The sequence below is a fragment of the Diabrotica virgifera genome, chromosome 1 (assembly GCF_917563875.1).
Source record: "Diabrotica virgifera virgifera chromosome 1, PGI_DIABVI_V3a".
Classification (NCBI taxonomy): Eukaryota; Metazoa; Arthropoda; class Insecta; order Coleoptera; family Chrysomelidae; genus Diabrotica; species Diabrotica virgifera.
In genome coordinates this window covers 59,406,405-59,425,295 of record NC_065443.1, presented here as the reverse complement: position 1 = coordinate 59,425,295, position 18,891 = coordinate 59,406,405, and the positions used below count along the sequence as shown (strand labels likewise).

The following is an 18,891-nucleotide window of genomic DNA, read 5'->3' as shown; positions in this document are numbered from 1 at the left end:
TCTACCCCGTCTTCTCATTCCCACGGGTTGCGCTGTTAGAATCTTTTTTATCATGTTCGATTCAGGGCCCGGGCTACACGTCCTGCCCACTGCAGGCAGTTTTGCTTAATTATAGTGATAATATCTTTTCCACCAAACGTATGCTTGTAGATATTCTGCAGTTCAAAGTTATATCTACGCCTCCATATTCTGTTCTCACAGACCGCTCCGAATATCTTACGTAGCACCTTTCTTTCAAAAATCGACAGAGCGGATTCATCTGTTTTAGTTAGCGTCAAAGTGTGACATATACACATGCAATATGTTCCACTAAGTTGGAACCATATGGAAAGCTTTTTTATTATTAATTTTATGAAAAAAAATTATTCTTCATAAAATGCTCTGCATAGCATAAAACCTAAAGCGCGTGATACACACGCAAACTTTAAGTATGCGGGTTTAAAGATCGCAGACTTACTCGGCTCACCGTCGTTGATACACAGCAGACTTAAAGTACGTGGTTTTAAAGATCGCGGTCGCCGTCAGTGGTTTGTGCTATTTAGGAATTTTATTTATTTATTTATTTATGGGTTTCCCCAATTTCATTAAAAAATATAGTACATATATAAACAATAAGTAGAAGTAAAAGTAGTACAGTGGAACCCCGATAAGTCGGCCCCCGATAACCCGGAAGTCCGGCTAACTCGGACCAATTTTCATCAGACAAAACAAACATTTTTTCACTTTGACTGAGTTTTTTGCCAAGAAATAAACATTACTGTATACAACTGTACGTAATTTAGATATACTGTTCATATGTATTTCATGTTTTTGCAATTATAATGTGTATTTGTTTATTATTTGTATGTATTTTACTAATTTTTACCATATTCTCCGGCTAACTCGGATTTTCGATAACCCGGATCAGCCGCGGTCCATATTAATGCGACTTATCGAGGTTCCACTGTAGTAGTAAAGTCCAGTAAAACAGTAAAAAAAAACAAAAAATAAAATTAAATGAATTAAATGAAACTGTGACAGCATAAAACTAGTAAGTACATTACAATAAAACTGTGGTTAGACCACATTTAGATTATGCATCATGTGTTTGGTCACCTCAATATAACTGTCATATTAATAAAATCGAACAAGTTCAGCGTAAATTCTTACGTTATTATGCTTATAAGATGCATCTCACTGGTCAAAGTTATGAGTCTTTACTGCAAATTATTCGACTTGACTCATTACAGAGTCGTCGTCAACATAAAGATCTTTGCTTCTTATATAACTTAATTCATGGTCATAAATTCTGTATCCCACTTTTAAATAAAATTGGTCTACATGTACCTTCAAGAACCACCCGTTCTGTGACCACCTTCCACGAGGTCATTAACCGCACAAATTATAGTTCAAGTTCCTATCTCTCTAAAACTCTTAAATTAGCAAACACATTATCTCCACAAATTGATTTCTTTGTGAACGACTTTACTGCGTTTTCCACACAATTATATTTATACTTAACTTAATGTTCTAATTTCAAGACTGATTTGTCAACTACTGTTATTGTCTTTGTTCTAGGATAAGTTGTATTTGTCAATTTCAAAATGTTCTAGCTCTCAATTGTTGAATGAGAGCAAGTAAGTTTATTCTTTATTATTGTTTGTTATGTATTTACCAATTTTGTATCTACTAGATCTTATTTTTCTAATTTGTGTGACATTTTAATTGTAAAAAATTTTAATTGTATCATGTACTAATGGACTTCGGTCCGTAAATGAATAATAAATAAATAAAAAACTAAATTTAACATACACACAATCCACATTATGCAGTGACAATACATAATAATAATATAATATAAACCGACATTAATCAGCCAACTACAGACAATAAAAAGTTAATAAATTACATAATACAAAAGCATTGTCCATGGCAAAAATTAACAAATCTACTGAAAATATAATATTAGACATTAAACATGAGTGCTGACCAGAAAATTTTATTTTAGTCGGTTTTTAAATACTCTACTGGAAGAAGAGAATAAATCGATGTCCAAATCATTCAGGTGACTCAAAGTTCTATCTATTGGTGAGTTAAGACCATAGTTTGTTGAATGATGAGGTACATGGAACACGTTATTATTTCTCAGATCATGGTTCGGAATATTGAAGTTAATTAATTTTAATAAATCAGGGCAATTGATTTCACTATTTATTAGTTTATAAATAAAAGCTAGATCATTTATAATTCTACGGTCTTTTAAGGAGTGCAAATTGAGATCACTACGGATGATGGTATAGTTGTGGTTTAGTTCAATAACATTATATCCCAATCTGTACTCTGCAAATCTTAAAAACTTATTTTGAACTCTCTCGAGACAAACAACATGAACATAATAAAATGGTGACCAGACAATAGAGGAGAATTCTAATATACAGTGCGTCCATAAAGTAACGCATACATTCATTATTTCGTAAGCCGGCGACTTTAAGGAAAAATCTCGAAACAGGTCGATTTTTATTTTTAAAATACAATTTTTTGGCATATATATTATACTAGTGACGTCATCCATCTGGACTTGATGACGTAATCGATGATTTTTTTAAATGAGAATAGGGGTCATGTGATAGCTCATTTGAAAGGGTATTCAATTCTCTATTCACTAGTATAAACATTAACATAATTATTTATACCGGGTGTCCAAACAATGCTTTTTTAATTAAATTAATTGAGACAAAAAGAAGAATGTATGTAATTTATTTAATTCAGAATACGTTTTACGGTTCTCAGAAAACAGGAAAAACATGTTTATTTGAAAAATAAATATTGCTTTTCGCTTAAATTCAATATTAAAGCTGCCACCCACCTGCCTCTTGGAAATTTGAACATAAAGGCGCGTTTACATGTATCCAGTAACTGGCGCCAGTCGCACTGGAACGACAGTGCTGGCATCATGTAAACGCTTTTTTGTTCCAGTCCAGCGCTGTCTCGAATAGAAGGCTGGTCTATTTTTCGTGCCAGTGGCACTCGTCCGCGTCCCCTCTAACCCCGTGCCAGTGGTTGTAGACACGTGTAAACACAGCGTTCCAGTCGCTGGCGCTGTTGTACCTGTAGTTTCAGTGGCCGTATTAGGATTTTTAATAAGAGTGCCAGTGAGATTGGCGCCAGTTACTGGATACGTGTAAACGAACCTATCCAGCGCTGTCTTAGTCAAGCACTTGCATTCCAGTGAGACTGGCGCCAGTTACTGGATACGTGTAAACGTTACTTTATGTTTAAGCGAAAATCAATGTTTTATTTTTTCAAATTAAGCACTTTTATGTTTTCTGAGAGAAGTAAAATGTATTTAGAATCAAACAAATTACATAGGTACATTTATTTTTTTGTGTCAATTAATTTAATTTAAACAATTTTTTTGGACACCCTGTATAAATAAGGGAAAGATCAGCACAACTGCGAAGTATATAACCCAATACTTTTGAAGCCTTTGCTGTCACATAGTTAATGTGATCCACAAACGTTAAGTTTTCGTCGAATATTACTCCTAAATCCTTTACTGTGCGTAACTTTGTGGAAGCTAATGAAATGACATTTATTAACGTTTAAAAAGAGTCTGTTTTTGTTACACCACTCAACTAAATTATTGAGATCGTTTTGAAGGAGACTACAATCTTCATGATCTTTGATAGATCTCTACATCTTTAAATTTTATCGTATTATATACTTCGTATGGTATTATATCGTGTTATATATTTTTAATACTAATGAAAGAAGATGAAATCAAAAAGTGTGGGTAACAAACAAAATATCATAGATAAGAGGGTAATATTTTCCGCTGTGTCTAGGTACACGCTAACGTGTACGCAAATAAAAAAGTTAGGTACACGCGAATTAAACTTCATCAAGCCAGTGACGTCATTATTTAGCGTGCACAGTGACTTTATATTTTGGTACACGCTATTTTGCTATGTTTGTGTTTGTTGTTTGTTTGATAGAAAATATTTTTATTAAGGGAAGGGGAAGGAAAGCAAAACTATTCAGATGTTTCAAACTTAATTGTAATAAAACAATATGTATATATAGTCCAGAAAGCCACTGCGCATCCGCTAGGAAAAATATTCTAATTCGGATTTTTTGCACAATCTTACTCAAAAAGGATGCCTTTTAACAAATTTGCATGTTGCCAGGACCAAAAGTTGGTCAACAATTATTTTTTAAAGGTTTTTTTTTGTTTTTTTCCTAAAATTATTTTTTTTGCATGGAACAAAGTTTTTTTAGGTTTTTTGGATTATTCCAAACAGAAAAGGTCTTTAGTGACTTTTCTCTAAAGTTGATAGTTTTTGACATATAAGCGATTAAAAATTGAAAAATTGCGAAATCGGCCATTTTTAACCCTCAAAAACTATGTGAAAAACTCAAAATTTGAATGTTGCCAAGGCAGGTAGATATTCTTTAAACATCGATTGATAAAATCCCGAAGAGTTTTTTGCAATGCAATATCAAAAACCCCTTTGTTTTTTAATTGCCAATCAAGCGTGTGCGACACTATTTTCCACCGTTGCATGTGTATACAGTATGGTGTAAATGCAAGGAATACATTCGTTATTTCGTAAACCTGCGACTTTAAGAAAAAATCCCGAAACAGGTCGATTTTTATTTTTAAGTTATGATATTGTGGCATATATGGTAGACTAGTGACGTCATCCATCTGGGCGTGATGATGTAATCGATGATTTTTTTAAATGAGAATAGGGGTCGTGTGCTAGCTCATTTGAAAGGTTCTTCAATTCTCTATTCAGTAATATAAACATGTACATAATTATTTATACAGGGTGTCCAAAAAATTTTTATTCAATTAAATCATTTGTCAAATTGAAAAAAAAAAAATTAACTTATTGGACACCGTGTATAAATAATTATGTAAATGTTATATTACTGAATAGAGAATTGAAGAACCTTTCAAATGAGCTGGCACACGACCCCTATACTCATTTAAAAAAATCATCGATTACGTCATCACGCCCAGATGGATGACGTCACTAGTATACCATATATGTCACAATATCATAACTTAAAAATAAAAATCGACTTGTTTCGGGATTTTTTTTAAAGTCGCCGGTTTACGAAATAACGAATTTATTCCTTTCATTTGCACCATACTACATACACATGCAACGGTGGAAAATAGTGTCGCGCACGCTTGATTGGCAATTAAAAAACAAAGGGGTTTTTGATATTATATTGCAAAAAACTTTTCGGGATTTCATCAATCGATGTTTAAAGAATATCTGCCTGCCTTGGCAACATTCAAATTTTGAGTTTTTCACATAGTTTTTGAGGGTTAAAAACGCTGTGTCTAGGTACACGCTAACGTGTACGCAAATAAAAAAGTTGGGTACACGCGAATTAAACTTCATTAAGCCAGTGACGTCATTATTTAGCGTGCGCACTGCACAGTGACTTTATATTTATGTTTAGTGTTTGTTTGATAGAAAATATTTTTATTAAGGGAAGGGGAAGGGAAGCAAAACTATTCAGATGTTTCAAACTTAATTGTAATAAAACAATATGTATATAAAAGTATATAATATTCAGGTTATCACAATAAATATTAGTTAACATGATATGTATATACAACATACTGCTAAAATAATTTTTATACGTAAGATACCAGTTTATATTGGTGTTCATTTTTGTTGTGGTGTTTATTTTTATTTATACAGAGAGTTGAACTTGTCACGATTTTCATAGAAAATTGATTATAACTTTGCAAATACCCTGTATAACATAATAAGCCTTTATATTTTTGTGATATGGAAGTTAAGAAGATTTCGAACATAAAATAAAATATAGGGTGTCCCATTTAAAAACCATAAGTTTGGTCTGCCACTATATTATCGAACGCCCTGTAACATTCTAAATACTTTTATTTATTTTGTAATATGAAGCTCAAAGTTTGCTAAAATTTTTGTTACTAACTTTAAATTGCTATCTATTACTATAGCGGATCTACTGAGCTTTATCACACTAATCAATCGCCCCGTATATTTTATCTTATTACTTCTGCTACCCTTAATCACGAATTTTTGTCTCTTATTTTTTTCATACTGTTTTAGAATGTTGTTAAACTCATTAAAAAACCTAAATAATTGTCCACACTCCATAGTTAATTTAAAAAAAAAACACTAAACAAGTAAAAAATAAGGAAACTTAGGACAAATTCTATTAACCACACTCCACTCGCGATACTTACAGATACTTAACTTAATACCACAGCATGCATGCGGCTCAAATTAGCGTGTACCAAAAAACCCAGTCATAGTACACGCTAAATAATGACGTCACTGACTTGATGACGTTTAAGCGTGTACCTAACTTTTTTATTTGCGTACACGTTAGCGTGTACCTAGACACAGCGGGTTAAAAATGGCCGATTTCGCAATTTTTCAATTTTAATCGCTTATATGTCAAAAACTATCAACTTTAGAGAAAAGTCACTAAAGACCTTTTCTGTTTGGAATGATCCAAAAAACCTAAAAAAACTTTGTTCCATGCAAAAAAAATAATTTTAGGAAAAAAACAAAAAAAAAACGTTTAAAAAATTGTTGACCAACTTTTGGTACTGGCAACATGCAAATTTGTTAATAGGGGTCCTTTTTGAGTAAGATTGTGCAAAAAATCCGAATTAGAATATTTTTCCTAGCGGATGCGCAGTGGCTTTCTGGACTAATAAAAGTATATATTCAGGTTAGCAAAATAAATATTAGTTAACATGATATATACAAAATACTGCTAAAATAATTTTTACACGTAAGTTAATTATACCAGTTTATATTGGTGTTTATTTTTGCTGTGGTGTTTATGTTTATTTATACAGTATACAGGGAGTTGAACTTGTTACGATTTTCATAGAAAATTGGTTATAACTTTGTAAATACCCTGTATAACATAATAAACCTTTATATTTTTTGATATGGAAGAGTTCGAACATAAAATAAATTATAGGGTGTTCCATTTAAAAAACACAAGTTTGGTCTGCCACTATATTATCGAACGCCCTGTAACATTCTAACTAATTTTAGTAATTTTGTAATATGAAGCTCAAAGTTTGCTAAAATTTTTATTAATACTAACTTTTATTGCTATCTATTACTATAGCGGATCTACTGAGCATTATCACACTAATCAATCGCCCCCGTATATTTTATCTTATTACTTCTGCTACCCTTAATCACGAATTTTTGTCTCATTATCTTTTTCATACTGTTTTAGAATATTGTTAAACTCATTAAAAGAACTTAATAATTGTACACTCCCTAGTTAATTAAAAAAAAAAACACTAAACAAGTAAAAATAAGGAAACTCTTTACAAATCAATATTAAACTGTAAACATAACGCGATTAGACAAATTCTAACCACACTCTGACACTCGCGATACTTACAGATACTTATAATATTTACCACAGCATACACGTGGTTCAAATTAGCGTGTACCAAAAAACCCAGTCACAGTACACGCTAAATAATGACCTCACTGACTTGATGACGTTTAAGCGTGCACCTAACTTTTTTATTTGCGTACACGTTAGCGTGTACCTAGACACAGCGAATATTTTCATCAGGAGGATAAAACAGCCTATAAATAATTAGGTTTACTCAAAACCAAATAATCAAAAATAATTTAGTATAGCTAAAAATAGTGTTTTACGGTTTTCTCAAAACTTATAAAATGTAACTTGTCTCCTTTCAACAATAAACGATTGAATTATTTCTACAGTAGGAAAAATGAAAGAATACCCATGAATGAACATATAAAACACGCTGTATTTTCCTGTCACCGTGTCACACAAAAAATTGGCCAGCGCAAGTACATGTAATAATTATTGTTACATGTACTTGCACTGGACAATTTTCTTTGTGACACGCTGACAGGAAAATACAGCGTATTTTATATGTTCGTTCATGGGTATTCTTTCATTTTTCCGACTGTAGGCAATTTGCTTAATTAGTGAAAATATAAGTGTAACTTGAAACGCAATAACATGATGGCTCGAGGCTCGTGGCTCGTGGCAGTGATACACGTACGGGTTACGAGTAAGATTTCAAACTTGTTGGATCGACGGCGGACTTAAAGTATGCGTACTTGCTATGATACAAGCGCGAAAAAGGTCATCGAGCCATAAGTTCGCGTACTTACTCGTGTGTGTATCACCCCTTTAAGATGCAATCATCAGATATCAAATTTTATCAATAGTATAGGAGGTATGTTAAAAATATGAATTTTTGCTAAAGAGTAAAATATCTTTATATTTCACAATATGGAAGTGTTATTAGGAAAAGTTATTTGGAATTAAAAATTATGTTTTAATATACAATTATATTCTTCTAATTGAATAAAATTTCGAAATTTTTCTCAAATTACAGATACCCTTGGAGAGCCTATGGATATCTTGTTTAAAAATAGTCCTAGAATTTTTTACAAAAACAAAATTGCTTTCTTTTGTTTTTTTGCTTTTTCTTATGAATATATTTTTGTAAAAATAGATATTCTTGACTTAAAAAGGTGATATTTCGATAGTAAATTTAATCTGGAACAATTTTTCGGTAGACGTGTTTGTACCAAAAGTGCATAGAACTCACATAAATGCACCCTGTGCCTAGGGACTAATTCACCCCTTTCTCAAAAATGCACCACTTTAAATTGTAGCACTCTGCAGTTTTTTCATATTTAGAAGTCCATTGACCATATGAACCAATAAAACCCTAGACCCTACTTAAAGGTTTTAATGTGTTATAATTGTTTTAGAGAGTTGGAGTTTGTAAAGAAAATGAATTTGATCAGTTTATTTCCTGTTTAAAAACTGACCTGCCAGCCACTTTTAGAATAACCGGTTCCAAAGGTGTTGCAAATAAGCTTCTAGGAATCGTAGAAGAACAACTAATTAAACATTGTGTTAATCAAGTAGATGGGACTGAACAACCAAGTATTTTTCCTATCCCTTGGTAAGATAAGTTATAAAACAAGTTTCATAAAACAAAATAAAGCATATTATTAGATTTATGGAGATGATTATGGTGCCATTTTGCATGCTTCAATTAGGAATAAATACCTATTATACTGAATCATGTTAAAAAAATATTTTTTGGTGATTGGAAAGATATATTTTGTAAGTCAGCAGTCAGTTCCCAAGTTAAGCACAGCTATAACCAGCCCACGTCCGGTTACGGGGGCCCTGGATCTGACAGTCTAATCTCACTAGGATAACACTTGACTGTGGAGGCTCAGGAGTGATATGTCCATGACAAGGGTTAAATATGGGGAAAATGTAGTGCTATTATAACCATTAGTAGTAAATAGAAAATAAATAAATAAAATATAAATAATGGTCTTCAAAGTTTGTTTCATTAGACGGATTTCGAAGTTTTCAAATAATATTGAATGAGTTGCATATGTGAGTCCATATTAAATATAGTAATGAAATTGAATGATTTCTATACACTTCATAGTTTCACAGTGTATGGCACTTACTACTTCATAATATTATGATATTATTATACTTATGACATCCCTCAGTTAATTTACTGAGAACAACATATCTTAAATTAGATTAATTTATGACAACAATTTCCTATTTGTCATTTCCTATGCTTTGACCTCTGCCCGCATCGTATAACATCTACGAGCTTAGACCATCACATTTGTACAAGATCCTAGAATAACATTTCATACTTTGCTACAATTAATACGCAACTCCTGGAGCATTGTCTTTCTCCATTCGAACAAAACATCACCCGTTTCACATACGCATCTTCCTTCAGGATCCATTCCAAATTCGAAATCTTACTGTGTTTTAACCTACGTAACATGTCTGTTTACCCTATCACTATCCCAACAAACCAATTAGCATAATTTGGACGTACTAATATGACAACAACTAAGTTGCAACGCAATCCTTGTAACGGCATCATTTAACTACTTGTAACGCCGACCTGAAGATGATCTGTATATTGTAGAGATCGAAACCGGTCGTCAAAGTATAATTAAATGATTGTGAGTAAGTCTGTGTTTCATTACTATATTTTCAAATAATGTTTTTATAGGTATCCTAATAAGCTGGCATGGCAGATGGAATTGACAAGAAAAGATATTAGAAGATGCGAAGCCTACTACAAGCTTCATAATTTTTTAATATCAGAAACTGAAAATGGTACTATTTCCAGACAAGAAACTGTTAGCATGATACCCCCACTGGTTTTAGATGTACAACCTCATCACAAGGTATGAATTTTTTATTTATTTATTTTTATTTATTTAAAAATATTTAGAAGAAAATCCTTTGTAAAAGGTATAACATTTATGTTAAAATCTCTTTAAGGGCTACATCACAGAACGTTCTCAATTTTATTAAAAAATCATCATCAGTGTTTTATTAGACAGGTTTAATGCCAGCTGAGCCACCAAAGAAATACTAGGGTTGAAACCCTTTAAATGTTATGTAGTTGCATTAAAGGTGCATACCTGTTTAAAACTCCATAGGATGGATATAAATAAAAAAGAATAATGTCCTTAGTCCTTAATAAAAAGATCAGGTGATTATTAATAGTAGAGATAAAAAACCGGCGTACAACAGTAGAAATAATCACTTTAAAATTTTTAAGATCTAAACAGGTCTGGGCTTAAAAAATCCAAAATAATATTCAAAACGTTCAGAAGGTAGAAAACACTTCTGAGAGGTTGAACCGAGGGTGTTTTCTGGCGCCAGCTGTAAAGAACAAAGAAATGGATATCATGAAAGAGATTAAAGACATGTTTTCGAAAATCCAGGCGAAATTAACAACGATGGAGGAAAAAATGGATAAAAATTCGGAAATAATAATAGGCCTCAAAAGGGAAAATCAAAAATTAAAAGAAATAATAAATAATCAAGAAAAAAGGCTAGATATAGTAGAGAAAGAAATAAGAAGAAATAATATTGTATGTGTTGGCATAGAAGACATAAATAACGAAACACAGAGAGAGGTGGAAGATAAAGTACAGAAAGTTTTCAATAACATCGGAGCAGAGGTCAATGTGAAAACTGGCACCACAGAAATATGTAGACTGGGAGTATTCAAAGCAAACAAAAATAGACCAATTCTAATAAAGCTGCAAAACTGGGCAAAGAAAAGAGAAGTGTTCGAAAAATCTAAAAAGTTAAAAGGCACGGATATTTGGATATCTGATGACTTCCCAAAAAGGTGCAAGAAGAAAGAAACATACTGCTACCATAGCTCAGAGAAGCAAGAGAAAACGGAAAACGAGCATATCTCAGACAAAATAAATTAATTGTAAATGGCAAGAGCTATACAGTGGAAAACTTTAATGAAGAAGAACAAGAACAAAAAGAAAAATACTACAAACGCTCTAAAAGTGAACGATCCCCAGAGAGTGATAGGCTAAATGAACAACAAAGGAAATTTACTAAAACAGACCCAAAAAACTAGCAAGTGATGGTCAAAGGGTTGATGTACAGGATAATGACCAGGCGTGGATACGGAAAACGATTAAGAGAGCACCGAAAAGTAACAGAAATAGAAAATTGAGAGGTATAATAAATATAGGAACGTGGATTATAAAAACTATGCTAGCCATCGGCAAAATGAAAGAAGTAACAAAAGAAATGAGAGATTATAATATAGACATAATAGCATTGCAAGAATTGCGATGGAAGGGAGAAGGCAGGATCGACAAGCAAAATTTCACAATGTACTACGGAGGAGAAAATACACAAGGTAGAAATGGAACAGGCTTCATGATAAGTAGGATGGAGAGAATGTGTATTAGAACTTAAAAAAGTAAATGGAAGAATATCTTATTTAAGGATAAAGAATAGAGCTGCTAATATCTCAATGATAAATATCTATGCACCCACAGAACAAGCCGATGATCAAGAGAAGGATGATTTTTATGAAGCTCTAGAAAGTCTCTGTGAGGAAATTAAAAATCATGATACACTTATAATTCTAGGAGAGATGAAGTAGTTTTCAATCCTAATAGCAAAATTAATAATATTGAAAATATTAAAAACATTACTAAAAGATTTTTAAATTGAAAACTTATTGGTACACTTTCCTGGTGACACCTCCAAGGCTTCTACAATTTGCAAGCACATGGATGCTGCAGTGAAGACAAAGGGAAGGAATTCTATACTATGCAATTCACATCCCCCGTCTGCAGCTTGGTAAAGTTCCAACGGAACTGAATAAAAATGGTATACATTTTTAATTCTAGGAGACTTTAATGCAAAGATGGGTAAAGAGGAACATTGGAGATCGGTAGCAGGGAAAGAAACAGCACATGATACAACAAATGAAAATGGGACAAGAATAGACAATCTAGCTACAGATATGAATATGTTTGTAGCAAGTACTAAATTTCGGCACAAGCTAGAGCATACAATAACATGGCGTATTCCAGGAAGAAATACAGGAAACCAAATTGACCATGTTCTAATAAATAAAAAGAGAATAAGAATGATCCAAGATGTAAGGTCATATCGAGGCGCGGATGTGGGATCTGATCACTTCCTTGTAATAACAAAGCTTAAGCTAAGAATGATAGATATGGAGAAAAAAGAAAACAAAAGGAAAAGATGGAGAATAGAAGAGTTAAAAACAAAGAAACGGCAATATCAACAAGAAATGGAAAAACAACTATTGGAAAATAAAGAAAATGAAAACCTTGAAACAGACTGGGAAAATATATGAAGAAGTATAGAAAACACAGCAAATACAGTCCTAGGAAGAAAATATGTAGAGAAAAGGAATGACTGGTTCGACAATGACAGTATCAGGAGACAAGTAATAAACGATATGAGGAATATATAAGTATAATACCTGGAAAGATAATAAGACTCGTGGAAATGAAGATGAAAGAATCAAAGGCATCCGTATTAGCAGGAAGGAACAACAGAAGAATTCGAATACAATGCAGGAGTAAGACAAGGAGATGGGCTGTCAACTATACTCTTTAACATAACTTTAGAAGGCCATAATTAAGATGTGCAAACTCAATGGGACTATCACCAACACTTCAGTCCAGATAGTAGCATATGCTGATGACCTAGCGGTGCTGGCGAGAGACAAAAGAACCTTAGAAGATATAACCAGACAAATTGAAAAGGAAGCGGTGAAAAGAGGCTTAACAATAAATGAAGAGAAAACTAAATACTTGAAAATAGAGAGGAAAAACAAAGATACAGAGGAAAGAAATATAAAAATCGGGAATTATAATTTTGAAATAGTCAGTAATTTTCAATACCTATGAGTCACAATTAACAACAAAAATGAAAGAAATATAGAAATTACCAACAGAATACAAGCGGGTCATAGAGCATATTATAAATACAAACATTTTTTAAAAAACAAAAAAAATCAGCAGAGTTACGAAAATCCGAGTATACAGAACAGCAATTCGAACAGTGGTGATATATGGGGCAGAAACCATGAGCCTAACAAAGAGAGAAGAAGAAATGTTAAAAATATTTGAAAGAACAATGGTAAGAAGAATTTATGGACCAAAGAAAACAGTGCACGGAGTTTATGAAAGGCTCTTGAATTTAGAAATAAGAGACATACTAGGAGGGGAGGATATAGTGAAAGCTATAAAAACCCAGCGAATACGGTGGTATGGACACTTAAAAAGAATGAGAGAAGAAAAAGATGTAAGGAAAGTTACAATGTGGAACCCAAATATAACAAGGGCGAAAGGAACACCAAAAAGTAGGTGGGAAGACCAGGTATTGGAGGACATAAAAAGGTTGAAAGTGCCAAGATGGAGACAGAAAATACAGGACTGGGATATATGGAGGAAAATAACAGAGAACGCTAAGAGGAACCCTAGATTAGACTAGTTAACTGGAGAGAAGAAAGAATGTGGAGTGACTCACCACAATAAATGAGTCAATGAGCTCAATAAGAGTGACTCCAACTCCGCACTGAGTGTATATCCTGGGTCTACCCCAAAATCCCGACAGCCAAAATCCCGACAGCCAAAATCCCGACAGCCAAAATCCCGACAGCCAAAATCCCGACAGCCACAATCCCGACGGCCAGAATCCCGATAGGCCAAAATCCCGACAGGTTTGATAAGTTTCTTTTTAACATGTAATTACATTTATTTCTTGTTTTTTATTTTTTGTTACTAAACAAAAGTACAGTAAAACCTGCCATATCCGGATCAATGTGGCGACAGACCGATCCGGATATGAAAAAATCCGGATATCAAGACCACTACTTCTTTTATAGTCTCTGAAACGTTTTCTCCTTCATACATTCCAGTAATCAACGCCGTCAATAACTTTCGTCGATAGACACGTTTTATAGATTCTATAATACATTATTTCGCCATCTTTTAGTTCTTCTTTTAGTGCGTTGTCCAACAGCAGGACTGCCTTTCTCGGTAGATTTCGGTAGATGCGGACGGCGCAGAACCGTCCGGATATGGGGAGGTCCGGATATGACAGGTCCGGATATGGCAGGTTGTACTGTATTTTGTATTAAAAGTATTAACAAAAGTCGGAATTTTTACTTATGCGAGGATTGTTGCATGTCGGGATTCTGGCGTGTCGGTGTTTTGGCCGTCGGGATTTTGGCTGTCAGGATTTTGGCTGTCGGGATTTTGGGCGGCACCGGTATATCCTGTATATATAATGTCCTTAGGTAAGGTATGGACCTTCCTAACACGTGGGACGTAAATTGAGTTGGTTATATTACGACAATTTAATGGCAACTGCAACTCAATTTACATCCCACGTGTTGGGAAGGTCCATACCTTACCTAAGGGCCTTTTTTTGAAGAATGGCAGTTGCCATTAAATTGTCGTAATGTAACCAACTCAATTTACATCCCACGTGTTGGGAAAGTCCATACTTTACCTAAGGGCATTATTCTTTTTTATTTACATCCATCCTATGGAGTTTTAAACAAATATGCACCTTTAATGCAACTACATAACATTTAAAGGGTTTTCACCCTAGTATTTCTTTGGTGGCTCAGCTGGCATTTGGCATTCAACCTGTCTAATAAAACACTGATGATGATTTTTAATAAAAACGAAAACTCGAAAACGTTGTGTTATGTAGCCCTTAGAGGGATTTTAATAAAATTTTATACCTTTTACAAATGATTTTTTTCCAATTTTTGTGATTTTTTTAAACCAACTACGGGAAAATTTTTTCTTTTCCTTGTGTATTTAAAAAAAATATTTATTTTCTGATAATCTTTGACTTATAAAGTTATCACAAAATATATTACAATAAATAAAATAATATAACAAAAATTATACATGATGGCATCTTCTAAAGTAAAATGTGAGGTAAAATAAAGAGACCCTCCATTCGGATCTCTGGGTGGGTACTGTTTCAAGAGTAAAACCATTTCAGTTCGTTCATCCGGAAAAAAGTGACACAACTAAAAAATGCATAATTCCAGTTATCTTGTTAAATTGACTCCAAATACCGTATACTTTTTCCAGGAAAAATGTCACATAGATGTTAACTTCCAGCTTCGAAAGATAGGTGTAGTGTCATTATTCCTTTGGCGGTAAAATGAATAGGCACTTTTATTCCGGAACTATGACTCTTTTGAGGTTATGCTCTGACTTTCGACATGAATGTATCATTATTTATCATGAAAACCGTTGTATGTATTTCGAGAAGTGTCCTAAGTATTTTTCGTTAATGTTTAAAACAGTGACCAATATTTTAAAATAAAAGTGACATAACTCAAAATTTGATCTTTTTTCTTTGTTAAATCAGATATCATAGTTTTTTTTGGTATTGCTTTTTACACAATAATTAGAAACATTAACTTATCCATATTCTTTGTTTTTAATTTAATAATTTTAGCAGTTACCGTTTAAAACTGCCAGTTAAATAATTATTTAAAAAACCTATTTTTGTCTCTCTTAAAAAATGTTGTTTTTTGAATTGTGTCACTTTTCTTTCATATGAGCGAGTTGGTAAAAAGGAGGGATAGGACCTTGGAATCTTAGAAGGCTTACAGGCTGTTCGTAGATGTGTGTAAAAAAGAGGATTACAAAAATTATTGTTGTACTCTTTAAAAGAAGTCTCTATTATGGCATATCACGAACGCCAGTTAACCCCTTAACGTGCACGCTCGAGTTAACTCGAGACCGCTAAACTGGCCAAACTCTGCACACTAGAGATAATTCGAGTGGTGTTGTACTTTATGTTGCTATAATTTTTCATGAAGGAAGTGAAGAAAAGTATATTAAAGTGTGTAAATATATTTAATTTCCTTAGCTAAGCGCTTTCGACAAAAATGTCATCTTCAGAGCTAATGCTACAATAAAAAATTAAACTAATGAGCAAAAAGATGTCTAATTACAAAGTTTTTTAACTTACGTCAAGGTATAAAAAAGTACCGCTACTTGGAGTTGTGTGTGTGCGCATCATATTAAGAAATTTTGTCTGCTGTGATGGAAAATGAAAACTCCGGATGATGAAAAAATTAATTAACTCATTAAAAATTGTAAAGCATTAAAAAACAACCACTTAAACGTTACAACATATAAAATTTTGTGCATGGTAATGGGTAGGTATCACTCGAATGCAATGGAGAATTAAAAATAACAATGTGAAAGCAAGAAAAACATCGTTTTATTGATATTTATCATTTATATGGGATTGTAAGCTATAACACTTACTTATTCAAGTACTAATAATATAATCCTTTTTCTGCTTATCATTTATTATGACTTATCTCATCCTTGTGAGCTGCTATCTGACAAATATGCGTATTCATATTCTTATTCGCTGATTTTTGAATATATCATCCTTAGCCCGATCAAAGAACAATCTGACCTCAAGAAAAAATAAAGGAAGGATGAAAATTTGGGAATAGGTAGTTGAAATTGTCTATTATTATAAAAGAAAAAGTTTACAATCCTACATCCTCTCCATTTTATAAAAATGGAGGGGAATACCCCCCTCTCGAAAATGAAAAAAATACATTCAAAATAAGACCGGAATTGGATAAAATGACTAATTCTAAACAACTTTTCTTCTATAGAGTTTTTTTCACCAAGTTTTTTCACCAATACTTTTCGAGTTATTTGCGAGTAAATATGTTCATGTTTAACAAAATAAAACATGTTTTTGGACGGTTTTTCGGAGATAACTCAAAAAGTAAGTAATTTAGCGAAAAAAATATTCTTAGCAAAAATATAGCCCATAAAAAATTGAAAAAAATTATGTATACATGAGGTCTGTAGACCCAGTAGAAGCAGAGTTGCAGCTAATGAAAAGTATAGTATTTTTACTACAAAAACGTTATTACGTAGGTCAAAATTTTTGACGTAAGAGAACTGTCAAAACATTAGAATGTGACTTTTCATTATTGCCATGTTTATTATAAACATGGCAATAATGAAAAGTCACATTCTAATGTTTTGACAGTTCTCTTACGTCACAAATTTCGACCTACGTAATAACGTTTTTGTAGTAAAAATACTATAGGTCCTTCTTCGTCAAATTCGAAATCGAATATTTCAATGTGAAATAACCCAAAAACGGAGCACTTTTAGGGGAAAATTCATTGTAACTTTTTTAAAGTGTTTAAAAAAAGGTTTATTTTTGTTTTTTAAAAAACTTGTAATATTAAAAGTAAGTGAATTACGCTCAAAATATTGTTGGTCCCTTTTATTTTTTGGTAAAAAAATCGCGAAAATCACCCACTAATTAGCATCATATATAAATTTTAACATTACCACGTCACAAGTTACTTTGTCTATGTATTATTTATATGATTTGTAAGTTTCATCGGTTCAAAGTGCTTCGTTTTGAAAAAGCTGTAGTTAAAATGGTTTGAACGAGTAACTAATCACGAGTTTAGGCAAATTTTGAACAGCCATAGCATAACCAATTTTTGTCTTACAAGAAAAAAAAATCAAAAATATTCAGAAAAGCAAAACGTACATTTTATTACTCTTTGAGATTTTTGGTATTCCTAATTGTTTTTAAGTTAATTCCATAAACAATTACGATTTTTCTCAAAACAAAAAAAAAATGTTTTATTTTAAACCCAATTTTTTTCAAAACTGAGCACTTTGAACCAATGAAACTTATAGATAATATAAACAATACATAAGTAAAGTAACTTGTAAAGCTGTAATGATTAATTTTATTTGAGAAGCTAATTAAGGGGTAATTTTCGCCATTTTTTTTAACAAAAAATAAAAGGGACCAACAATATTTTGAGCATAACTCACTTACTTTTAATGTTAGAAGTTTAAAAAAAATAAACCTTTTTTAAACACTTTAAAAAAGTTGTAATGAATTTTCCCCGAAAAGTGCTTCGTTTTTTGGTTATTTCACATTGAAATATTGGATTTGGAATTTGACGAAGAAGAACCTACATTTCATTAGCTGCAACTCTGCTTCTACTGGGTTTGCAGACCTCACGTATACACCATTTTTTTTTCAATTTTTTATAAGCTATATTTTTACTAAGAATATTTTTTTCGCTAAAATACTTACTTTTTGAGTTATCTCCGAAAAACCGTCCAAAAACATTTTTTTTTGGTTAAAAATGAACACATTCACTCGCAAATAACTCGAAAAGTATTGACTTGGTAAAAAAACTCTATAGAACAAAAGTTACTTAGAATTAGTCATTTTATCCAATTCCTGACTTATTTTGAACGTATATTTTTTCACCCCCGAGAAAAAATTTTACACCCCGTATTTTCCAATTTTTGTAAAATGGAAGTAATGTACAATTGTAAACTTTTTCTTATATAATAATAGACCATTTCAACTACCTATTCCCAAATTTTCATCCTTCCTTTATTTTTTTGGAGGTTTGCGTAAAATTTTGCGTTCCCTGATCGGGCTACCTGCACAGTAAAC

At 32.4% G+C, this 18,891-nt stretch overlaps 1 protein-coding gene across 1 annotated transcript in view; it reads left to right on the top strand.

The window, feature by feature from the left end:
* Positions 1–18,891, top strand: part of LOC114333843 (tRNA (cytosine(34)-C(5))-methyltransferase) — a 97,923-nt gene that overhangs the window by 1,762 nt on the left and 77,270 nt on the right. The window contains exons 3-4 of the mRNA XM_050656453.1: positions 8,787–8,983; positions 10,082–10,259. Coding sequence (XP_050512410.1) covers positions 8,787–8,983; positions 10,082–10,259 — 375 coding nt within the window. The remainder of the gene's footprint in view (positions 1–8,786; positions 8,984–10,081; positions 10,260–18,891) is intronic.